Raw genomic sequence first — 26,530 nt, forward strand, 5'->3', positions numbered from 1 at the left:
TATACATTACATCATTAGTTTTGGATGTAGTGTTCCATGATTCATTGTTTGTGCATAACACCCGTGCTCCACGCAGAACGTGCCCTCTTTAATACCCATCACCAGGCTAACCCATCCCCCTACCCGCCTCCCCTCTAGAACCCTCAGTTTGTTTTTCAGAGTCCATCGTCTCTCATGGTTGGTCTCCCCCTCCGATTTCCCCCCTTCATTCTTCCCCTCCTGCTATCTTCCTTTTTTTTTCCTTAACATATATTGCATTATTTGCTTCAGAGGTACAGATCTGTGATTCAACAGTCTTGTACAATTCACAGTGCTCACCATAGCACATACCCTCCCCAGTGTCTATCACCCAGCCACCCATCCCTCCCACCCCCCCACCACTCCAGCAACACTCAGTTTGTTTCCTGAGATTAAGAATTCCTCACTGATATGGTTCACTAATATGGTCATTTCTTATGGTCATGCCTCCTTTACTTTATTTTTTTTCCCCACTCTGTCCTATTTCCCTTGGTTCTCTAGATCAGTCAGTGTGAATCAAGGATAACAGCCCTAACCACAGTCATAATCATGAGAGCTGTTTTTTAATTTAGAGCTTACTATATGCCAGATACTATGCCAAACACATCACTATATTATCTCCTTCAGTTCTAACGGTAACATACGGGATAGGCACTTACCATTTCCCTTTCAGGTGAAGAATCTGGGGCACAGAAAGTTTGGTAAATTTGCACAAGGTCACAGAATTAGTAAGTGGTGGAATTTCAGCCTGGATAAGTTAACACCAGAACCTGTGTTCTTTATTTTTATGCCATTTTGTGACAGAGACAGGAGAAGAGAGGTTGGGTAGGTTAGTAAAGGGAATAGTGTAGCATCTTAGTCATCTCTTTACTCCCCTACCCAGAACAAATACCTGGTGTGTAGGAAGTGCTCAATAACTCTAGTTAATGAATACAATTACTGCATTAGGGACCTGTATTCCCTATGCTACCCCTAGTCTTTCTATTTATTGGTCTTTAGTTTTGCCAGTCCTCTGTGCACTTTTCTGCACTTCTCTTTACCCTTTGTATCGTCATTGCTCCCCACCCCCCATGAACTATCATTACCTCCTACCAGGACTGTTGCAATAGCCAATCTTAGACCTCCTTTATCTGAGTCTCAAAATAGCAGCTAGAGGGAACTTCCTAAAAATTCAAATCTGAGCCCTTTGTTCTCCTGCGTATACAGCCTCTCAATGGTTTCCTGTTCACCTTGAATCAAAATCACCTCTTTCTACCAGGCTTACCAGATCCTGTGTGGTCTGGTGCTGGTCACTGCTTTGGTCTCATGGACACCACCCTTTTCCCTCCTTCTCTGTCCACCTTTCTTCTAATTCCCACCTCAGGATTCTTGCATGTATATATTGTTACCACTGCTCAGAAGACTGTTCTTCCATGTCCTCCTTACCCCCAACTGGTGACCCTGCTCAGACCTCGGTGCAGAGGTCCCCCTGCCCGAGAGAAGTCTTTTCTGACCCTTATATTCTAAGCCTTTCTAGCTCCCTGTAGCGGTTATTACTTGTATCATTATCTGTTTGTGTGATTATTTAATATGTGTGTCCCACTAGTCCATAAACTCCAAGAGTTTACCAATGCCTGGGACATAGTAGGTGTCCCATAAATATTTATTACACAAAAGAATGAATGAATGAATGAACACATGAACAAAGACTAAAAAGACTAAATAGTTTGCCTGAGGCTCCTGGCTAGGGATTTCCTATTATTAAAGGGAAGTTAAGACAAAGATAATTTCATTACATTATGGAATTCGAGTTTGATTACGGCTTGTCGAGACTGCATTATTTTCCAATCATTTACTTTGGAGATAAACTCTTAGGCACAGAGAAGTGAAGTCACTTGTCCCGGGCACACAGCTAGCCCACGTCACATGTCTTTGTTCTGACCTTTGAATGATGTGTAAAGAGAAACATACATATTTTCATAGCTCTACAGGACATCTTTGGCGTGCTGAGTCTGTAGGAGCTCCATCAATATTTGATAATATTGATGTTGTCATGTTGGAATTTTAAAGTGTTGTTGGAGAACATGTGTTGTTATTTTTTTTCTTCTTGTACACCAGTGTGTGCAGAATTAATTGGGTGACAGTCTAAGAATACACAGATATGCGGCCTAAAGATGTGCACATCCCAAAAGATGGTGCCCACAGTTAGAAGCAGCTTGCATTTGGCTCCCAGCAGGACGGGGCAGGGACAGCCCTCAGATTCTTGGGGTCCAAGAGTGAGGAATGCTCTCTGGCTCTCTAGCCTGCCAGCAGGAGAGCATGTCCAATTATCAGCTGCAGTTCCAAAAATGTCTGAGATCGCCCAAACTGAGAAGGGACACAAGCAATCCCACAGCCCTCCTAGATTCTGGGACTGTATGAAATGTTAAAAATTCACCGGCATGTGAAATTACCTCTCTTTCAAGTTCTCTACTAAGGCGCAGCCGCTGTAAGCCTCCACCAGTACCTGTGCTGGGGAAGGCTAAGTGAGCATCCTGAGGTGCTCGCCTGGCTGCTGGGGCAAATTGCGGGCCTGCCTGGGTCCCAGCCTCACCCCCTGTGCAGGGTGAGGCAGCAATTTTGTCCCACAGGTACAGTAGGTACTGGATTAAACAGGTCTGCTGTTGCAGACAGACACCAGGCACCGTTCTAGCACGAGCTGTGTTTGGATTGGAGTTTCCAGGGCCTTATCAGGAGCCACCCCTAGTGACACAGCCAGTGCCAGAACTAACTTTGACTTTCACTCTTCGCCAAGGGCTTGCAGAACACCTTAAAGGAAAAAAGATGGAGGCGCTTAGAGTTCAGATGTTCATGCCTTGCTCCTTTGAAAGCCTGTATCTGTAAGTGAAGTTTTATTCTGGAAATAATCCCGGGACCACTTAACAGGAGCGATTTTTTTTTTTTTTTTTTTTTTTTTTAAGGGGGAGGATAGAGTACGGGAATGTTTTATTGGGAGTTAAAAATACTGGAACTGTTACTTTGTGACTGTGGCTTTAATCAGCTTCAGCTGTAGCCTCTAGTATGTGGCTATGACAAGGATAACAACTAATTTGTTGGGGGGGGAATCGAAATGCTGGCCCATTAGCTTTGTCTTCTTGTTTAAAATTGAATGTCGGTCTTAAATTAATAATGCCAATAAAGTGACCGCTTGAAAAATCTGAGAACAGAGCTTGATTTATGATTATGGGGTAGATTGCAGCTCAGCTTCGTCATGAGTAAAAAAGGATTTTCTTCACGAAAACGAGTGTGCTTAGCAGTAACATTTGTCAGAATTGTCCTATTGCAAACACTTTAGATTTTTTGCTCTCTCTCTCTCTCTCTCTCTCTCTTTTTTACCTGACTGTGGAATAGTAGCAGTTGCATTTATAAATATCTCGTTTGCATTTCTGTATATTGATTTTTTTTTTCTCTTTGAGAGGAAAACAAAACATCCAAATATCAGAATCATCTGCCTGGCATATCAATGTAGAACAAGTCTGAGATGGGCAGTTTCAAAGAATTACTAAAAAAGAGAAAGACTAAGTAGATGATAGCATGTCCCCCCCCCTCCACCCCCGCCTTAACATTTACTTTCAGTATTAGGTGATAAGATTTGGAAACAATACTAAAAGCTATGTCCCTCAGTTGAATACGCATTCAAGCAAATCAGCTTATGCAAAAGCCACCTCTGGAGCTTAATAATTATTTACTGAACGTTCCTGGGTCATGAGAGAGGTTCTGATTAAGTCAGAAAAGCATTATGTTCAGCAGCTTGTGAAGGTGTGTTTAAAGACGGCAAGAATAATGGAAAAATACTAAATGTAGCAGAACTATTTTTAGAATTTGATTCTTAAAAAATAAATTTCCACAAATTGAAGTGCGGTTGAAGTTCATAATGTTCAGTAGGTACATCTTTAGAAGTTCTCAGAGTAGCTTTTAAAATGATTTCTAATTTCTTGCGCTATTTTGGCAGTATTTTGTTTTCATTGATACTGTTTTCATTCTGTAGGTCATTAAAACAGCTTAATTACTTACCTCTCTGAAATGATAGAGCATTTTATGAACACAGTTTATGTATTTTAATTATGTATTCAAAATGTCATTATCCTAGAAACGTTATAAATTTCTGCTTCGCAAATCAGATAATAGTTAAGGAGATGATGGCTGCTCTGTGTGACTCACACCCAAGATGTACTGTGCAACTTGCTAATTTTTTAAATATCAATTTTATGCAAATTAGTGGATGGCATGAGTGGATAAAACATGCCACTCTGATGCAGCCTAAGGACAGTAATGATATCACCCTTGAATTTACACCAAAGTTAATTCTTAATTTGAACTACTTTTGCTTAATTGATTTTGAATTTCTTTTTCTGGTTAAAGGAAATAGTCACCATAGGGGCATGCTTCCCTTCTGAACTCTCAGAAGGAAATTCTTAGCACACATCTTTGATAAAACTGTTCACTGAGCTGTTGCCTGTTAAATTCTTTGTGCCTGTTCTTTTAGGGAGGGTGCACACTGTGAATTAATTGTTTCTTTTGTATTTTCCTCTAGGAAAGCAGAGGAACACCATAGCAGAAGGCAACATACTAAGAGTTTTGGCTTCCTAGAAAATACCTTGTCAGTTTTCACTAGTTTTGAGATAATTAAGAAGATGCTCAGAGGATGCCAAATCAAGAATTAAAACATAGTTTAGTTATATAACTTCTCCTTATTGTTCATGGTGTGCCGGCCACCATTCCAAGGGTCTTACCTGTCCTAGCACACTGAATTCCCATACTTGCTCTGTGACAAAGGCGCTTTTTTCTACTTCCATTTTGCAGATGAGAAAATTGAGGTTTGGGCAGGTGAAGAATCCTGCCCATGTCGTGTAACTGAGAAGTGATAGAGCCAGGTTTTCGACCTTAGGTATTCTGGCTCCAGAGCTTATGCTAATCTCTGTTATTATGCTCTGTGCATTTTCATTAAGATAATGAACGATTTGATGTTTCTTCCTCTGCCTTTTTATTGAGTGGGTTTCCTCCAATGCACACATTTCTGAATTACTCCATCGGTTACTCATTTGAGCTTTTGGGGGCCGCAGTTACTACAGTGCCACAGTATTTGTCTATCAAATATAGTTCCTTATATCAAGTTCACTATTGATTATAATTATAAGGCAATTATTTGGGGCAAAAGATCTACTAAATATATACATTGATTATAAAATCCATTCTGAATTGAGAAATCTTAAAATGTAGAGGGAAAGTTTGTCTCAGAATTAAGGAAATATAGTAGGTCTCTAGAGCCCAGAGCTCTTTGGAAAAATGTATTCTCTGTCACTGGATGATTCAAGCAAATGGTCTGATGAAAGGTCTTCCAACATAAGATTCTAATATCTGATTTTAATAGAGGTGGGATATTTGTTAGAATAGAGACACCAAATTTATTCATTGAACAGGTATTTATTTGAGCCTATGAGGTGCCAAGTAGTCCTCTGGGTGCTGGGGAGTCTATATGTGAATAAAATATAAAAAAATCCTTTCCTCGTGGAGACCAGATCATGAAGGACTATGCACATTTCAGCTCCATTCTGAAGTCTGGGCCTCATCCTTACAATCCAGAGTGGCTGCTGGACCTCCAGCCATTACAACCAAAGTCCAGGAGATATGATGGCAGAACTTAGACATGAAGCTAACCTAGCTCCTGAAAATCTGGGAAATGTTGTGAGTAGCAGTGTACCAGCTAAACTGAGGAGAAAATAGGAAAATGAATATTGGATTGTTTGAGTTGTAGATTTTCGGCCGAAATTTTATTTTTTTCAGAATGATATTTTCTAAAATGTCACAAAAACCAACTGTTGTATTCCAGGGCACATCAAACTGGCTTAATAAAAAATGGAGATTGACTGGTCTTTGCAAATCAGTATCCAATGTGCAGGGTTTTCAGGGCTTCAAGGATCATTTGATTCAGATGCTCAGTGTCATCCACATGCTGGCTCCTTCTTGTTCTCCATCCTCTGTTTCTTCGTTCAGTTTACATTACTGTTTCACCTAGTCTGGCTTTCTTTTCAGTTGGCCCAGGAAATTCCAGACTTACATTCCACCATCTTTCCAAATCTTTGCATAAGGAGAGTTCTTTTACCCCAGTAGTTGCAGTCACAGGCATAGGGCTGCCTCTTACTGGACCATCTTGGGGCACAAGCCCATTCGGTGGATATGCTGATTGGCTAATCCTGGGTTGTGTTTCTATGTCTGGAGTTAGTAGCACATCATAACCTCATGCACTGAAAGTGAGGAGCCTGGTCCTTCATGGTGAAATTGGGGTACTTTACCAAGGAAGTGGGACAGGATACTAGGCTGCTCCTGAGGCCATCATTTGTACTTTTGATTTCCACACAGTTTTGCAACCTTTGCATCTCGGTAGCTATGTACTAGACATGCATCAAGGAAGTCTTCGTTTTGAAACATTGTAGGTATAGTATCATGTCATGTCGTATAATAAATAAATAAAGCTTGATATGAAAGACAGAAAGCTCGAGTGTGGGGCCACCTTAACTTTATCGCCTTTATAACTTTTTGATGGCCTGGCTCTCAGAGGCAATTTCCTGAAGGGAATTGAGTGTTAAGATTATGCCAGCCCATAGTGGCACCTGTGGAAAATGAAGAACATTTGTGGTCATAAAATGAGGAAATGGCATTCTCGTATCATTCAACTTCATCTTTTAGTAAGAGTTGACATTCTCCCTAGTTAGAGTGTATAGAAGTGAGAAACTCTGGGAGTGGGGAAAATAACCAACTTAAAAACTCATGATGAAAATTGCCTGAAAGAACATTGGTCATATATTATAGAGGCCTCTTGAACATTTTTGATCATCCTTCCTAGTTAAATTTTTTCAAGCAAACTCTCTCAACATATTTTTATTTTATTTGTAAATTATAAACAGGTTTATAATGTTTATATGTTATACACATTATTTTATGTTACATTATAATTACATTACATTATACAACATGTACAAAAATAGAAAATAAAAATGATGGATAAAATATATATAAAGAAATGTTCTAATCTTTTCTTCCTGAGCCCCAGAAAATCATATTTTGAACCCTCCTTTGTAGAATATTGATATACTGGGAGTCTTTTTAGGGTTCTCTTTAACTTTGATCTAATCAGTTACTGAGATTATTCTTACTGATACCTGTTGGAGGTCCAGCTTCAAGAATATTAATCCTGAATAGATGCAGAGTCTCCAGTTTTTACCAATGAATTAGGGTTTAGGTGTGGAAAAGTGAAGATTTCAGTTTTTAACATAATGTCATTAGTGGTGATTCTTTTAGAATGTTTTCCTCCTTTCGTACAATGGAAGGTACAGAGCTTCAAAGCGCAGGAGTGCTGTCCACTTAGGACACCATGATCTCCCTCACATCTAGCAGAACCTGGCTTTTGGGAAGCATCCAAATATTTGGTGAAGGTGAAGGAAAGGAGAGGAGAAAGACAAGCTGTACTGTGCAGTCCTTTTTATTTTCTCTGTGCCAGAAACCTGTAGTATGTATTGTCTGAGCTGGTAATGTTACCAGAAAAATTTTGGCAGGTTTTCATTTTTTTTTTCTTGACCAGTAAAACCCAGAGTTGATGATGACAGAAGTCCAGAAGATGTCAGTTTTTGAAGCCGAACTATGAAATCTAGTGCTCTGATATGTACATGAGTGACCACTGCCTTAGGCATTTTAAAGTACAAGTAATAATATCTTTTCTTATTGGTGCTTGGTTCTACCGTACATGGTAAAAAGGTCATCCTTATGTTTATAGAGTGATTACTTGAGAAGGAATGGGAAGGTTAAGATAATGGAAAGGCTGGTCATTCTGAAGTATTGAATACCCAGACTGTCATTTAAAAAGATAAATCCATTGACCAACTCTTACTTCAGTGATTTGTGCACTTGGAGGCACTCATAGAAGATTCTTAAGAATTTCTTTTTGCTGACAGAACAAACTAATTTGGGGGCAGTTTCTATAAATCCAGCCTTTTGGTTCCTTTTTCTTAGGATAACATAGTTGTATTGTGACCATAAAGATCCATTGGCACTTTCTGGACAGATGTTTTTATTTGTTTGGTTTTATAGCCCATTTGGCAGGAGTGAGTAGTCCCCATTTCATTCCATTCCACATGTTGAAATCAGAGTAATAAAGACTTCAGAGCTCTTGGCAGGCTTGCTGGAGGTGGGGAATGGAATGAATTTCCTCAGATGTGGAAGAAAGTGTTCTCACCTAAGAATCAGAGCTGCTAGTTTCAGTCCCTACTAAACTCCTTAGGTATTTCACTATTAGTTTCTGAACATGGTCAGGCATCAGAAGCAGCTGCAGAATTTTTGTAGACATATTAATTCCTGAACCTCACCTTACCGGAAATCCGAATTTCCAGGGATGGACACTGGAACAGCGTTCTCAGCTAATTTTGTGGCAGCCACTCTTGCATTTGGAAACTTCTGTGCCTTAACCTATCTATGACCTGGCTTTCTCACCTGTGTGCCTTCCTGTGTCTCCACTGTGTATTTGAACCTCAGCCATTGTGCTTTCCTGGACATAATTACATTATACTCCAGTGCAGGCAAATGCTAGGCTTTGAGCTCTATCAACTTGATTATAATGAAGATTAATTTTCCCTGGAGAAAAAAATGCTAGGATTTTTACTTTATAACTCATGAGACAATTGCAGGATAAATAATCTCCCTCCACCCCTGCAAAACTGTGTCCCATTCTCTGAATTAAATAGGGATTCCCTATCTTAAGAGATAAATCTGCTGTCATCCAAACTTGCATATGGGCTTATACAAAATTGCTTCTTTGCATCAAAAAAGAAGTAGCAGGTTCATGGTTTACTGTTTCTTCTACTATTAATTTTGAACTCTGCTCCAGTTTACTGGACTTTGTTCCAGTCGTGCTAATTTTGTTTACGTCTATCATAGATTTTAATCCTCATCACCATGTTGACAGGCAGATGTATTAAACAGTCTTTATGAATAAGGAAAACTGAAGCTCAAAGGCATTGACTGACTCGTCCACAGTCACAGGTTAGTAAGTGGCAGAGCTGGACTCTGCCTGAGGAGTTGAAGAGAGGAAACACAGGAAAGAGTGTGTCATCTCCTTCAGCCTAGAGACTACATTTCAACTGACATCTGGTTTCCTACCATGATATGGAGACCAAACTGAACCATAAGGTCTACTAAAGGGATATTGGCATCACTGTCAAAGATGAAGGTATCTTGGGTGGGCCAATGTCATTTGGATTTCATGGAATATCTGATATATTTAAGAGGTTAATGAAAGCAACGGAATTGACTATTTGAATTTAGGAATATACGAGATATTTTGGAGCACATGTCCACATACCTGCGCCATCCCAGAGAGAATGGGGAGGCTTTGAAGGTTAAAATACAAATTCAGCCATGGAGTTGGGAACTCAGGCCCCATGGGTGGCTGCCTGGTGTCCATCTAACAGCTGCTGTGTTGAGGAATTTAATGTCGGTAATATTAGCGCAGTCACAGCCATGCATTAGGGAGGTGGGGTTTGGAGAGGATCAGAGAGGTTGAATGGCTCATTAAAGATCAGGCTGCTCAGCAGTGACTGAGCTAGAACTTGTGTCCGGTTGATGGCCTTCCTTCTCGAATCCCGTTGAGAAATTGGCAGCTCTCGGGGAAGTTGTGTGTCAGGTTTCCGTGCTCCAGGGAATTGCTAGTAACGGCGTTTGCCTTTCCTTTACTTGGCTTTGAAAGGGTGATTTCTTACAGTGAGAGAGACACCTTCCCATGTGGATCTATTTAAGAGTCAGATAACCTGGATAACTGACTTAATTTTAGGGCATCTCAGAAAAATGTCTGTGACCATGGCTTTAAACTGTGTGAGATTAGAAACCAGGTATTCCCAGCACCTGGCACAGAGAGAACACTCACCGTGTAGTTGTTGAATAAATGACCTTTACATAATCTGATTAAAAGGAATCAGACTCACAGAATTAGGATTACCTAATGCAGATTGCGCTCCAGGGGCCCCGGATGAGTTTGGTTAGCTTTTAAAATTAAATTCATCTGGACGACTCTCCTTGCTTATCTTAAATGACCAAAGCATCAGGTCCTCATTTTACACATAAGCTTTTGTAGCCACACGTAATGTTCTCACGTAAACCGCAACTTTGAGTTTAAAACCTGATGCTCCTTTGTCCTGCTCACACTTTGAAGGGTAGATATCTTCATTTTTGTCTATAATTGCAGATTCAATTATTTCTAAGAGACAGGGGTCTTTAAAAACTGTCAAGTAAAGCTGAGGATCTGGGAGTCGTCTTTAACAATGTAAAAAGACCCTGCAGGGAGTATGTGCAGAGTGACTACAGTCTTCCTTTTGCATTTTTTTAGAAGATTTATTAAAATAATTTCAATTAGCCGAGCTCTGCTACATTTCTTTATTGGAGTTTCAATTTATTTATAGGGGCGTACTGTATAAATATGCATATTTTTTTCTGATAGGCTATCTCAGCACATGCTTTAAATGATATCATTGTGAACTTAAAGTCTGAAGCCTTAGTGTGGTTGATAACTGGTAATTTTAATTTAAGATGTCTCAAGAATGCTTTACTGTTAATTGAAAGGATTTTTTCCCCCAGTATCACAGCCAATGGCTTGTCTTGAGCAGCTAATTAGTGCGATTATTCCACAGCTGCATTTGCTACAGCACAAAGGTTTGCTCCTGTTTTTATCAAAAGGATCAGTCTCTCTGGGAATGTTTTAACCTGACAGGCTTTGAATAGTAAGACCCGTTATTTATTTATTTATTTTTTAAGAGCTGCTCCCCGGCCCTCCCACCTCCCGCTTCCTTTCTTCGTTCAAGAAGCTACATTTGAGCTTTGAACACACACTCAAAAGTGGGAAAATACATTTGCTTTTTATGTTCTTCTAAGTAGAGCCTTACCTGGTGAATAGATTATTTTGAGTAACGTCTAGGTGTTCTTACCATGTGGATGAGTGCATGATATTAAAATAAGAAGCAGAGTATTCACATTGTTCAGTCTGTGCGTGTCTGTAGGAAACTGTAAAGGACAGAGGGTTTAGGTTTTCTGGAATGCTGAAGTTGTCCACGAGAACCAAGGCACTGGATACTCTCAGCACTTTCCCTTCCTACGGTCAAAATACAGTCAGTGTGATAGACCCTGTCTCTTTTTCTCCAGGCAAAGGGTGACTTTGATTACCAAGTCATTCCTTCATGTTTGTAAATTAATTCATGTTCTTAAATTAGAGACATATATTTTGCCATTGAAAAAAAATATTTTGGCTTTATTATAATTTAGCGGGGAAAAACAAAAAAAAAGAAAGAAATTAACCTCTAATTCCACTCTACATCTGAAAGCTAAGATCACCTTGATACAGTCCCTACTAGGCATGTGTATTTGTGTACATACATACACACACCTTACTTATTTTAAATTAAAACATAAATACACTTTTGATTGCTACTTTTTATTTTATTCTTATTATATACTTTTCTCACTTTGTAGTTGTGCAGTTTTTGAAAAAGTAGTATGTTATCAAATTCATATATTACAACTTACTTTTTTAAAACCAATTTTATGCTTAAATCTTTTAAATGGCTTTGTTTTTCCCCCAGTTTTATTGAGGCACAATTGACAAAAGTTATATGTATTTAAGGGTGTATAACGTGATGATTTGATTTATGTATACATTGTGAAGTGATTACAGTCAAACTAATTAACACGTCCATCATGTAGTCGCTATTTCTTTTCTGTTTCTTTCTTTCTTTCTTTTTTTTGCTATGAGAACACTTAAGATCTACTCTTGCAGCAAATTTCAAGTGTACAATAAGTTTTATTACTATAGTTGCCATGATGAACATTGGATCCCTAGAACCTGATCTCATAACTAAAAGTTTGTGCCTTTTGACCAGTATCTCCCCTAATAATTTATGTAGTCATTCTCATATTAGGGAGGAAATTTAGGTGGTTCAGAATATTTTGCAATTTGTAAATAGCTTTGCAGTATCAGGTTTTCCATATTTCTGAGTTACGTTTTTAGGAAAACTGTCCATCGATGAAATTTCTGAGTCAGATTGTCTGAACAGTGTTACAGCTTTTTGATAATGTTGTTTTTCTTGTGCTTTTTGTAATATGCCTTAAAGGACTGTGCCAGCAATGGTTCAGACTAGCATTATCAGGACACTTGTTCTGGTAGTGAACATTTATTTTTTTTAATTAGGTCATACCTCGAACACTTTTTTTTTTTCGCAGCTGGCGTTTCTAAGTTTATTATATTGTGTAGATTAAATTCCAACCATAAATATATTTCTTCAGCACTTTGAATGGCTGCATAGTATTGCATTATATGATCCTATCATAATTCCCTGAATTGATTTCCTATGGTGAGTAGTAGGTTAACTGCTGATGTAATTTTTATCATGTAGTTTTCTGGAACCATGTGAGGGAGAAACACAAACATCTCCTCATCTGTTAGCATGTTTTGTTACCTGCAGAGTTTGAAGGTTCCTATCTTTAAGGAGTTCATAAGGACGGCCAATGGCTTAAAGGCTTTATTTTGTCTTTCGTTGGAAGGTGAAGACAGTACTGGGGTTTATACTCAAGGGAGAAAGCTAAAGCTTCACATATTTCCCTGGATGAGTGACTTCCTTGAGGGTGAACATTTTCTCAAATGTTACTGTTTTTCTGTTTTCAGGTACTAAAAGATTTTGCACTGTTTGCCCTAAACAGAGATTTTTTTTTAAAGAAAACCATATTGCTGGAAATAACGAAAAATTCTAGCTAATAATAATAGCAATGACAAACCTTTATTGAGGTAGTACTACATGGCACTCATTGTACTAGGCAATTTATGTACATTATTTTATTTAATCCGCACAAAATCCCGAAGAGGTAGGGCCATAAAATATAAGGAATGTAACAGAAGTTTTTAAACCAGCTCTCCTTGATAAATGAGTAAATGTGTAAAAAACTATTATTATCCGTCTTTCCCGGATAAGGTAACTAAGGCAGAGGGAGGTTGAATAACTTGTTGATACTGTAGAGCTGGCAAGATAAGCAGTCGCAACCCATATTTAGGAAAATTAGGAAGTCTTTTTGTCCTAACTTAGGACTAGTGTTTAAGCTTTTTCTGTAATTTTGGATACAGCGAGCACCAAAACCATTAGAAGTAGGTCGCATGGGGATCTCGCAGACACGTGTAGGAGAGAGCTTGCCAAGATGAATCAGGAGAAAAGACCGTACAAAGAAAACCAGACGGAGAATTGCGTTGTCAAACCAGCTCGTCCTCTGCCCCCTTACCAAAGCCTGAAGTCGAGCCCTGTGTTAACATTCTGGTCCAAATGCTTCTTTCATTAATGGTTTTTACTTCCCATATCCTTGCAGAATTTCCCCATGACAAAGTTCACCTTTTCTTTAAATTATTCCGCGTTAGTAAACATCTTAGACATCTTCAAGGAATTTAGATAACATGTAGGAGTAGTTATTTGGTTAGATTCAGTTATGAAAAAGCAAATCAAGCAATTTATTTTTAAATGTGGAAATCTGGGTGCCATTAAGACGCACTGCTTCTTGGCACTTCATATGGCGGCGCTATATTTGGTGGTGATGAGTAGTATGTGGTATAAAATGTTAAAAAAAAAATAAGCCGCATGATAAAAATGCCTAGATGCAATCAAGCCGACTTATTTTAATTCAACTCCTAATGACTTAAATCCTGTCACCTCTTGATTTTCAATTACGTGGAGTACCATTCTGCGACTTGATTATAGTCACACAGGCTCATTTCATAGTTGGGTGCAATTTAGGATACCCCCCAAAATGCAGACGAGAGGTCTCATTAGGAAACTAAATGTTGTGCCTTTTTTTTTTGGTTTTCCCACAGCAGTTCCGAGGAGCATCCTGGGGCCTCCAAGCCTCCGATAAGCTCCTCCAGTATGACATCACGCATCTTGCTACGCCAGCAACTCATGCGTGAGCAAATGCAGGAGCAGGAGCGAAGGGAGCAGCAACAGAAGCTGCAGGCCGCCCAGTTCATGCAGCAGAGAGTGCCTGTGAGTCCGACCCCAGCCATAAACGTCAGCGTACCCACCACCCTTCCCTCTGCCACCCAGGTGCCGATGGAAGTCCTTAAGGTACGTGTCGCTCTCGTTGGCGGGGCCAAGCCCTCTTCCAGACCAACATTTTCCATTTCCTAGGTGTTTTATTTATCTCGTGTTTTTGGTCAGATTAACCCGTCTGAATCCTATCTGTCTTGTTGGTGCCAACTCTACTGATGCTACATGGCTTTGCATGCTCAAAGAAGGGCGCAAAGTAATGGAGTAGTAGCCCTCACTAAATGGGGGAAGAGTGTCGGTGTTCCACGAGAAATAGCAGGTAGGAATAGGCATCAGGTGTGTTGATATTTTTCCATATTTTCCTTTTGGGAAAGTTTCAAAATGTCTAAGTTACCTGAAACGAATCTCTTCTAATAACTTAATGTATTTTTTTCCCCGCCTCCAAATGTTCCATGGTGATTCTTTTAATTTTCTCTTTATTTAGTAAGCAATCTTGACTCTAGGATCTGACCATTTTAGAAAGTCTCTTCTGGGATAAAACTGTAGGAGAGCTTTCTTCACTTTAATAACCGAAATGCATCATCCTTTAACTGAAGTGGTCTGTTTTGGGGCTCTTTGATTTCTTGCTAGAGTAGAAACTGCAGGAGCTTGTTAGCATCATTCTATCAGGGACATATAGCTTCCTAATTACTGGGGAAAACTGTAACAAGTCTAAGAATAGAATTCCATCTCACACGTGTGTCCTCCACATCACATTGGACATACTCCTTGTTTAAAGATAAACATTCCAACTCTTCAATATGACTGAGGCAAGGAAAGCTAAAAGGGCAAGTAAGGGAACTTCCTTGCTTAAAAGAACCTTTTTTTAACCCATTCACCTAATTGATTCATTTGAAAGAGTCCCAAGTGTTAGTGTTCATTAAACAATGTGAACTTTACACACTGGTGATTCATTGTTGGTCTTTGCATTCATTCGTGTGCTCAGATAAAAACATCTCCCACCATTTAAAGTTTACAATTAAAGTAAATAGAGGGATGATGTATTATAACTGGAAGCAATATATGATTCTTACCAGGAAGTGGGAAAGATTCTTGAAAAACAAATTTAAAGTCAGTTGTTTTTTATTTGCATAGACTCTTTTAAGATGTAGTGATGAAATAAGGAAGCTCTTTCATGAAAAAACAAGCAGAAATTTGGTGAGGGCCAAAAAGATCCAAACAGTTTAGCATATAATATTACTCTGATGTGATTGAAGTTCTAGATATTGCCACAATTAATGCATATTTTTCCCCTCCCCCCCCGCCCCCATAAAGGCAAGTAGATTATACATTCAATCTTTCCATTGTGCTTGGGTGAAAATTGACAAAAACCAAGTTTTTTGGTGTTCACAGGAATCACAGTTGTTTTGTCTATGCCTTTTAAAGTTAGATGAATTTAAAGTTTTATGAGTTAAATTATAATAAAATGTGGAGAAATATGTCTGTTTTTTTCACCATAATAGTCTACTTTTTAAATCTGAAGGATACATTGTAGAAGAGATGACATGGATTTGTGCTAGTAGTGATTTTTGTCCAATTCAAAGGTAATGTTTCATATTGTATTAAAGTATATTAATTGCAATCAGTATTTCTGTAAAGGCAATTACATGTGATGGTGCGGAAATCACCCCGTATGCAAATGCATTGAAATACCATTTCTGTATCATCTTAAAATGGATATCATTCCTAAATGTTTTATTACTTAAAATGTTATTTTGAAAATGCTTAGAATGAAAACCTATACTATGTGGTTTGAATAATACACCCATTTTTCCTTATATGTTGTGTCCTGGTAACAGTGGCTGGAGCTACAACCTTCAATTTAGGTATCACAGAAAAATGTCCCAAGTTAAAGCACAAATAAATTATTAGACATAGAAATCCCAAGCTAACTAAAAATGAGCAATTGGTAAATCTGTATTTCAAGCTGAATATAGTTTAAGTTGCGCATTTTTATACTTCAGTATATAAAGTAGTGAAGTGTGTCATATAAAAAAAAAGTATAGTTGGTATAGGAATGCAGACGGGTTTGATAGCTGTTTATACAAATTGTAGTGCCCTTTGATAAAAGACCAAATAAAAATATGTGATTTCCTATAAAATGACATTATAAGAAATTCAAATAATATTTTTGGGGAGAGTAGTATGTAAGGGATGGCTCCAGATACTTAAGGATTTGGTACTTAAAAATAGTTTACATATTTTCAAAACTTTTATATATGAAAATATTATTATGAAAGACTTACTATAGAAAGGTAAGTGAGAGAAATGTGGTCTTTTTTTTTTCTTTTCCCTTTTATGGTTTTTAAATCATAAGCGTAATTTTGTAAAGTTAAATTGTAAAGTTCATAGTAAAAACAGTTAATTTGCTTAATCTTGGACTGTTTTTTTATGAATATACATTTTCAAGGAATGAGTAATAGCAAATATAGTAATTGAGAGCATTATGATACAGATTATGTTGAACATATTTTTTCATAGTGTAGCGTCAGTAAATTCTTCATTTAATTTTTGAAGATTTAAATTGCTAAAACAGAACATACCTGCTTCTCAGGGGAGGTCGATGTGTATAGTCAGATGTGGTAGCAAGTGCTATAGAGAATCCTGGTTAAATCTCCCCATCTCCTACTGGTTTTCGAGAACTTGATGGAAGATCACACACGCACACTCATTACCAACATTTTACTATCAGTGGGTTGAATGATTTTTGAAAAGCTAACTTCATGTTTTCAGGTTAATTCCTTTTTTTGGCAGAGTTAGGCTTTAAAAAAAATGGAGCTTTATAAAGCATGTTTAAAAATTGTTGACAGTTTCCTGTAAACTTAGGTCCAGTCTTTGGAATTCAGATTAGAGCATGGAAATTTTGCATTACTACTTATTCCTCACGTTTTCACCGTTTAGTCTGTAAGTTTGCGAAGCTTTGTAGGATTAGCTTCTTGTTTCTGTATTTCTTTAATTACCTTGTGGCTTTATTCTTATTATTGACTTTCATGGTGGGTAATATGGACTGATTAGCCTTACTGCTGTATATTTAAGTATTAGATATATTGTCTGGATTTCTTAAGAACAACCCGACTCAACTGGGTATTATAATTTAAGGATGCTTCTTTATCATAAATTAACCAACACTTAGCATACATAATGCATTATTCGTCGTAGTGAACACACCTCATATTTCAAATTATGAACTAACAAAAAGTCATTAGGAACCATTAATGGAAGCAGTTTCTTCCACAAGTGGGTTTTGTTGACGTGGGAGTCATGCACATCTTAGCTTTGCAGTTTGATCTAGCTTCTTTCAAACAAAAGCAGAGGAACCAGGGGTAGACCCTGCAGACGCAGGTCAGGTCTCATAGTTAAGGAAGCATCACAGAACCACGCTCTGTGTTACCATCCGCACACTTACCAGGCTTGTGTTTTCACTGTCTCATCTGTAACACCGGCTGATTGGAGGAGCAGCTGGTTGCTCTCATCTTGGACTGGCAAGTTCATCAGAATTTCTCCCTTTGTTCCCTCCCACAACAAGGGCTCTGACAGCTCATAACTTGAAGACATTAGTTTATAGTTTGAAGACATTTCTCTGTTCAGAGTTTTGTACGGAATCACCAACGTTTTCCCTTCCTTCCTCCATCCCCTTCTTTTCTTCACCTTGGAATTTAAAAATTTAAAGGCATGTTGTTCTCTCTGGACTGGATGGTATATTGGAATTTTCTGTTCTGCTTTGGGAGAAAGGTTATATGAATGTGAAAGGAAAAAAAAGGTATTTTTGTAACTTTAGGATATTTTAAGTAGTTTGCAAGACTGTATTTTTCCCCCTTTTTTTTAATCTCAGATAATCCAAGAAGTTGGGCAGATTGCTGCAAAATTTGAAACAGTGCTTGGTGTTCCATGAAATGTACAAACAATTTGCCAGGGCTGCTGCGTTGTAAACTCAGTTTACTTTGGCATTTATTTGGTTGTGTAATAATGTGGCATTCCGTTTAGATACTCTGGTGAGCCAAGATGGAAGTCCTGCTTCCTTGTCACCTTGTTCTACACCCAGTAGTCCATGAGATTTCACTAGCCAGGGAAAGGTGCATGACTGATTTGTTGGCCTTTTGTCCATAACTTATGAAGAAGACCTGATGTAGAATTTTTAAGGTGTTGCTTCTCCTTGAGGTTAATACAGAAGCACGAAAAAGGGTGTTGGAGTTCCTTTGGGTTGGTGGGTTACAGATTAGCGAAAGGGACTATTTCCGTACTCCACTATGCATTTAGATTTTGTTCCTGATTTATTTAGCCAGGAATACGGAACCTTATTAGTGTCATGGTGGCTACAGGAATCAGGAACAGGTGCAGCATGTCTCAGATAGGCTCACATTGTTCCTCTTACTTAGGGAATCTGTTGCTACAGGTGCTGTCCCCAAAAGAAAGGGTGTCCAAGAATTCTTCTAATACCATAGTCTGTGGGCCATCACATATTTATTCTTGTTCATCTGTGGTCCATCATATATTTTTGTGACTAGATGGTGTGATATACACATTCTGTGAGCCTTGATTTCAGAACTATTTATAAACTTTGGGGTCCTTTCATTTTTGCATCAAACTCAGTGTCTCAAAGGCCACATCCTTCTTCGGGGGTCAGATTCCAGGTTCATACAACTTCTCATCCTCCCAGAGACTTCATTTCCCTATGGGCTCTTTGAGTCTTCTGGTTGTATCATTTTGATGTGTTCATTGTGACACATAAGGTAATTTTCTTTCTCTTCAAAACTCATTTTTATTGATTTTTAAAAATTGTAGACCATGTTTGTTAACATGGAACCAATTTGAACAGTGGGAAAGAAAAATCCCAACTGGAAACTCTCCCACCTTCCTTCCCTCTCACCTCTTCCCTCCCTCGAGCTCCTTGGAAGAAGCTGCTCTTAGCTGTTCAGGGTATAGCCTCCCTGACCTCTGCTGTTTTCCCATCCCACAATTGCCTTTTGTGGGAGCAAGGTCTGAAGAAATATATTAGGCAGTTTTGATCAGTAGACATAAACCCTGCCTTTCTCTTTGTTCACATTTACAAACAGAACCAAAGAAACAGTGTTTCTTCTGGATTCTCTCTACTTTGAGACTCTTGCTTCAAACTGTTCTTCCCGAAGTGGGGCGGAGTGGGAACTTCTTACTCTGTGTTTGGAAAGCAGTTAGATCATTCTGGGGACACAAGTGTGTGCCAGCTTCCATGAGCACTGACGGACAGACTGTTTGCCTCCCTTGCTGCTTTACAAACCCCTGCGGGTAAGGATTTAGTCATCTCAGGGCTGGCACAGGAAGCTGCTCCATTAACTTGTCTTCAATTGGTAAAATCAAACTTAACACAGGCTAAGTAGTGTAAGAATATCTGTAAATGCACACTGATTAATTTTAGATATTGTTCTCTGTCTGCAGTGCTTTCAGTGACTAGTAACTAGTAATGAAATGCTGGCTGAAGAGAGTCATCTCTGCTTAGATTATTAGGCCTGGTCCACTTAAATGGGCGGGGCCATGGTTAGAGCAGCTATCTTAACAAAATATTTAGTCTTGACACAGTTAAGTGTATGAATTAATTCCACTTTTCTGAAAACATTGAAACATCAGCTCTAATCACCTACTCACTTGGTAATATTCGCAGAAAATGTAAGTAATTTCTCTTCCTGTGACCACAGGGCCATTTTTATGTGGCAGAGGAGTACAATAGAATCCGGGTGATTTGATTTCCTTAGGTTGTGGGTAGGCCAGCTGCACTCAGTGGACACCTGGACCATGCAGGTTTGGGAAGGACACTTTCTCTTTAGGCATAAGGATCGTTATCATCTTGTCACTGAGCTACGTTGCAACCACCAAAGTCTTCTTGGGGGCTTATGTGAGCAGGTGCCTGCTCAGCTCCTTCTCTTTCTGCTATTAAAAGAAGCCGTGCTAATAAAGTGTGTCTCTGTTCATTGACACAGTTCTCATCATTCAGTACCAGTGGAGATTAGGGTAGTGTTTTATGGAGAATATTAAGGTTGGGGGCCTAGGAGTAAGGACTGAAAATTGAAGTGGGCTTTTAAAATTTGACTCTGAATGGTAATTTCCTTTTAATGTGATGGGATCTGTAAAGCATGCATCCTCAACAAGGGTGATATTGCCCCTCGGGGGGCAGAGATTGGTCCTTGGAGGGCAAAAAGTCATAGATGTTAGAGTGGTTTGGGCCTCTAAAGGGCCGTTGTATATAAAGTTTAGGTGCCTGTTAAAATTTCATGGATGTGGGATTGAGGAGAGGCAATTTGGGGGAAAAATGTCTAAAAAGGCTCCTTAAGGGGGGGTGATGATGAAAAAAAGCTTGAGGAACATTTCTGTAGAGTGCTTAGCACTTTCCTCAACTCCTCTCTTTGTTTAGAGAACACTTACCAAGGCTCTCATCGATGGGACTCCTACATTCCAGCCAGTCTGTGTCTCCCAAGGAGAACTGTTAGAATATCAGTCATGGTTGGTATGTCCAGCTCCGGGCAGTTAGTATTAGCATCCCCATGTCACAGATGTGGGAACTAAGGCAAAGGGTAAGCAGCTCATCCAAAGCTAGAGAAGCAGGTGGGAACAGTCAGGATTTGAACCCACTCAGTTAAGATTCCGTGGCTCAGATTGCTTAACCATTGGTGGTAGTACCTCTCTTAGAGTAAATGGCCTGAGAAACTTCAGGAGGGAGAAGGAGTTGTGTTACGCTCTCAAGTGACATGGTAGCCTAGGGCCTGCAGCAAGTGTTTATTACACAGCTTCAGGCCACAGCTTAAAATTTTAATAAGAATTACTGGTGTAGAGGTGCCTAGCCAGTAGAGTGTAAGTAGAGCATGCGACTCTTGATCTCAGGTTCGTGAGTTCGAGTCTCACATTGGGGGTGGAGTTTACTTAAAAAAATTAAATAAGTAGAAATAAATAAGTAAATAAAAAAGAATTACTAGTATAAATGTGGTATTGCCTGAAACAACTTGGGGGAGGAAAGACAGTGACTATACAGGCATTGATTATTGGCTGTATTGGGTGGTAGGCCAAATACTTCATATTCTTTATCTGATTTATTCCTCTAGCAACCCTATGGGCTAGATAGGATAAGCCCCATCTTCCAGATGAGGAAACTGAGGCACAGACAGATTTGTCACTGTTGACACACAGTTAGGCTCCACACCCTACCCTGTCTACTTATATCCACAACCCCCGCTGCCTCTGTGTTTTCTATAGAGCTCAAGGACATACAAGGACATACTGTAAACATTTCTAAAGAATCACCAGTAACAGAGTATGTTAGAGCAAAGTGGGAGGTCAGAGAGAAACTTTAGAGGAGTTTTATAGGTTTAATGGAAGGATACATGATCTGAAGAACTTAGAATTATTAAGGGGCCATCTATATTGAATAATTAGAGTGGATCCCTGAGTCTCCTCCAGATGAAAGATCTGGATGTGTTCTTATTGCATAAAAGGACTGCCTGGCCACAGTGACCATAATGGTAATTTATGGTTTAGTTATAGTATCATTATTGAACAAAAAAGCACTGCAGTGAAAGTTTCTGTGACAACATCCAAAAATCGTAACTCAGGATCACTTATGTTCTAAAGATCCTCTTGGCTTCAGGCTATCCCAATTCATGTCCTTTATAGCTATGTATGTTTTATATATAGTGCATTTGTTTTGCAGCAAATTGCTTTTGAAATACTGATTTTGATAGACTCACATATCTTTTAATAGGAATTTTCTCCTGCAATTATGGTTGCATTTTTAGTTTTCCTTATCCTGCCCTCCTGCAGTATTAAAGCTTTTGCTATATTGTAGCACTTAAAACTGGAGCTTCAATTATGATTGTTTTTCTGTTTGCTTTCAAGCAAATTTTAAGTGAATAATGTCAATCATATCACTATACAGAAAGGCACTAGTCTTCTTCACGAATGTTACCTACTTATTCCCAGCAATGAGAGGGCGGGCTTAGATTTGAAAGACCACCTTTTGTAAATACGACCTTGAACAACAGAGATTGTGGACATGTGTAAGCACAATCTAATTTTACCATTGCCCTACTAAAATAAGTGGGTGGGATCTGTGTTTAAAAATATGTAAATCAGCACAGTGGCTTTGTGCAAGGGTATAGCTGCAATCAGGGCTAGAATATTAGCTCTTGTCCTGAATATGTCTCTTTTTATTGACTTCTTTGAGTGTCATTTTGAACTTTAAGGAAAATATAGTTCCTGGCTTTCAGACTTTGTTTATGAAGTTGGATGTTTTTGCATATTAATTTATAACTTTGCACAAATGAGATGAATCAAAATTGGAGCATTTACAAAGCAGATGAAGTAGGAGGCTGCTTGAGAGTGGTCTGAGAAAAAGAATTGTTTTAACCATTCTTTTAAAAACTAATGTTTTAGTAAAGGGTCTAGATGAATCTGTACCAAACTGTTTGTATTAGTTACCTCGAGTGGGTTTTAGAATTAGAGGTGGTGGCGGTCAAAGGCCTTATTTTATGTTTTTATTAGGAGAGTGTGTGCATATATTCTTAATGTAATTAAAGTGAGTGTCTCCAGTATATTTTATTTAGGAGCCTTGAAAAAGTTCTCTTCGCTCACAACTTTCTGAACAGTACAGTTCGTCTGTCAGGTGAGTTGACTAGATTTCCACACATCCTGTAACTCTCATGGCCTTTCCTGCAGGAAAGATTGCAAGGTGTACAGGTCCTGAAAATTAAAAATGAAGAAAAGGATTTGAATCACCAGGTTGTGAATAATTTTCAAAAGTAGTTAAGAGGCCCAACATGAAAAGCGAAATTCAGATTTCTGCTACCTTACCACCAGGCATAGCTTTGTCGTAATCTCCCGTTGGCCCTGAGTTTTGTATAATTAAAATTTAGGAGCTAGAAATTTTGTTGAGACTTAATTAGAAGCGACAAACCAGAGACATTCCTGCTGGTTAGGAAGGGCTTAAGAAATTCTTATTGGCTAAATTACAAATATGTAACATTTTTTCTGAGCACTGCATGGTAGTTCAGACTGCCTAAAGGTGACAAGATTAGCTCTGTTTTTCTAGTGAAGTAGTAAAAATTAGATTAATAAGTACCAGGCAAAGAACCTTTCTTTTTTTCGAAAGAAATCTTACCTTGAGTACTTCTGGCTGTGGAGATCGGTGCCTTAATTAGCCACATGTTCTTTTTACCTCCTGGGAAATAAGTATGGGATAAAATTGGGGATCAAGACGTAGACGCACATTGACTTAGCACACGCCGCTAAGTAATTCATCAAGGAATGTTGGTAATTAGTCCTGCCTCTTTCAACTCTTGGCTTATTTCATAAAACCAGTTGATTTAAAATAATGCCTGCTGATTTATTACCAACACGTTTCAAGCCTGAGACTTGGCTCTTAAACAAAAGCGATATTGTGCAGTGATGGAAATGCGCCCTCTTGTTTTTGTATTTTTACAAATTCTGAAGGGCCATTTATAGGCCCCTGCTAACTTTGTTGTGTTTGCTTTTACCCCATTCAGCAATTTTACTGGGTTTTCTTTTGTCTCTTGGTGAAGAGAACGGGGGAGCAAATTAGAAAAAAAAAATTCCAGGCTCTTGGAGGTTTTGGATGTGAGGTGCTTGTCAAAGTGTATCGGCTCAGTGTAGTTTGATGGAATTTAATTGGAATCCCTCGTCTGGTAAGACAGGCTGTAGTAATGGTCTGTGCTCCTCCTGCATCGTTAAGTGTTTGGTGATATTTATGACAGGCAGCTTAATCTGAAAAGATTGAATTTGTGAGAAGTACAGAACCTTGTGACTTCAGCCTTGTAATCTTGGTATCCATACAATGTAGTAAATTATTATTTGGATGCTAAATTTCCATTCGTGCCAACTGGTGTGCTTCTTCATGCTTTGGGAGGCAATCATAATCAGCTTCCCTGATTGAAAACCTAGTATTAGCTTGGCTCCCATACTTAACTGGGTGACTGGGCAAGTTTACCATTCTCTCTGGGCCTCAGTGTCCTCATCTGTGAAATGGAGGTCAGAGTACCTGCTCTGTAGAAGTTTTTGTGAGAATTAAACGAGATTGTACACCTAAATCAGTGCTGCCCAGTAGACACAGAATGTGAGCCACATACGGTAATTTAAGTTTCCTAGTGGTCACATTAAAAGCAGCGAAAAGAAAAGCAATTTAATAGTACATTTTATTTTACCCAGTATATCCCAAGTATTATCATTTCAAGATATCATATAAAAATTATTAACAAGATCTTTTCATTCTTTTTATTTTTCATAATAAGTCTTCATACTAGGCTTTTCATACCAAGTCTTCAAAATCGAGTGTGTATTTTCCGTCTGTAAGTACATCTCAGTTCGATGCTAAACTTTCATTGGAATTGCTCGATTTGTGTTTAGCTTTTCTGAGATTTACAGTTGAAAAAGTAGATGCCTATACTTTGTCTCAAACATATGTAAAAGATTCCTCAAGTTGTCTCAGACATATGTAAAAGATTCCTAATAACTAAATTGAGTATACATCTTTAAATTTGGATTTAAATGAAATAAAAGTAAAAAATTCATTTTCTGAGTCACACTGGCCATATTTGCAGCATTATCAATAGCCACATGTGGCCTGCAACTTCTGTGTTAGCACAGACCCAAAGCATTTAACACAGTGCCGGGTGGATGGAAAGTGCTCAGTAAACGATTCTGCTTTATTTTTGTTGATAATGAATGGTATAATAATTTCTAGTTACTAATTACCTAAATACAGTAATTAATATCATCTCCATGTTGACATCTTTTTTTTTAATCAAGATTTTATTTATTCATTTGACAGAGAGGGAGACAGCGAGAGAGGGAACACCAGCAGGGGGAGTGGGAGAGGGAGAAGCAGGTTTCCTGCTGAGCAGGGAGCCCGATGTGGGGCTTGATCCCAGGACCCTGGGATCATGACCTGAGCCGAAGGCAGACGCTCAGCAACTGAGCCACCCAGGTGCCCCTGTTGACATCCTTCTATGCCGCCATGACACCTGCCCAATACAATTGGTTCCCTACGGCCTCCCTCCCCACCAAAGAGAACCTAAAAAATTTAATCATTATTTTCCTTCTCACAACCCTTTGGAGCCCAGGTTAGCTGACATACCTTATGTATGGTTGATATTTTATGTCAAAAATAGCCTCTCACCTGAGAGCACAGTGAAGAGTCACCCTTGGTGATGTGGCATTTGGACCTGTCTCTGCCAACAGCCTTCCACTCAGGCCTGAGCGCGGTAACAGCTCTTGACTTGTTAGTCACACATCTTATTCATGCTCCCAACCCAATTTCTTTTCAAACCTCTGCATGTCACACTTACCTAGCGCCTGTCTAGCGTGTTCAAGATGTCTCAGACCCTGGGAATGTATAAGCATTTTAACATTGATAAAAGGTTCTTGATGCAGAAAAAGACATTGAAGGAAAAGGAGATTGGTTAATCCTAGGATTAACTAATGTACTATATATTCATTATAATGAAATTGCATGTAAGTTATTGAAAGCCAGTGGTTCTGGTGGGGTTTTATATATGATTTTTGTCCATGCTCATGTCGCTAAGGCAACTTTTTTTCCATTAACTTACAGTATATTTTTAGGCATTTTCAGCACAGCTAATAATTCAACAAAACCATTTTTCTTCCTTTTCTTATTCACTGGGCACCCAAGTTTTCTGTTTTGATACCAGTTTTGACCATTTATTAAACCAGAAATAATACACCTAAAATGATAATTTAAATTTTATTAGATACCTTGTTACTCCTAATGCAAACAATGAGTTGATTATACTGGAATTAAACTGTTTTGGAGAGATTAATTTGTTCTTTATATAATACTAAAAGCCTACAAAGTAGCATTCTTGTACAATTACAACAAGCAAGAAAGTCAAGAGAGCAAAAATATTAACTATGCTGTGACTTCCAGAAAGAAAAATCGTTGTGTTGTTAGATTTTATGATTGCCTTAGCTTGGAGTTATATATTTTCTCAATGTTTATTACTTCTTTTATTATCATCTTGATGAAAGTTAATAAACATATAGGCCATTATAAAGTTGATTTCAATTTTCCTAATAGCTTTCCAGGTTTATATTAAAATCATATACCTCAAGAATTTTTCAACTCATTAATTGGCATCATCTTGATAGAATTCATAATTTAGTGTTAAGAGTATGGGTCATTGTGTCCATTTTTATGGACACTCAAGACCACCGATATCTCATAGATGGGGGGAAAGCCATAACATTCTGGAAGGACATTTAATCTTGATGTAAAATTTTACTCAGTTTGACGTGAAGCTAATGTGTGTAGAACTTAATCCTACATGGTGTTTCTGGGAGAATATTCTGTAACTCAGTGGCTTTCAAAGTGTGGCCGGGGGGCCTAGAGCCCCTGCAATGTCTGG

General features: G+C 38.5%; 1 protein-coding gene across 10 annotated transcripts in view; it reads left to right on the forward strand.

Moving 5' to 3' along the window:
* Nucleotides 1–26,530, forward strand: part of MITF (melanocyte inducing transcription factor) — a 214,701-nt gene that overhangs the window by 113,525 nt on the left and 74,646 nt on the right. For 5 of the 10 annotated variants that reach the window (XM_027584997.1, XM_035728636.1, XM_035728637.1 and 2 more), the window contains exon 2: nucleotides 13,922–14,171. In XM_027584997.1, coding sequence (XP_027440798.1) covers nucleotides 13,922–14,171 — 250 coding nt within the window. Of the gene's footprint in view, nucleotides 1–2,791; nucleotides 2,877–8,988; nucleotides 9,070–13,921; nucleotides 14,172–26,530 lie in introns of those variants that run through there. The other 5 variants (XM_027585001.1, XM_027585002.1, XM_027584998.1 and 2 more) reach the window with 3 other exon arrangements.

Source organism: Zalophus californianus, chromosome 1, assembly GCF_009762305.2.
Source record: "Zalophus californianus isolate mZalCal1 chromosome 1, mZalCal1.pri.v2, whole genome shotgun sequence".
In the NCBI taxonomy this organism is placed as follows: Eukaryota; Metazoa; Chordata; class Mammalia; order Carnivora; family Otariidae; genus Zalophus; species Zalophus californianus.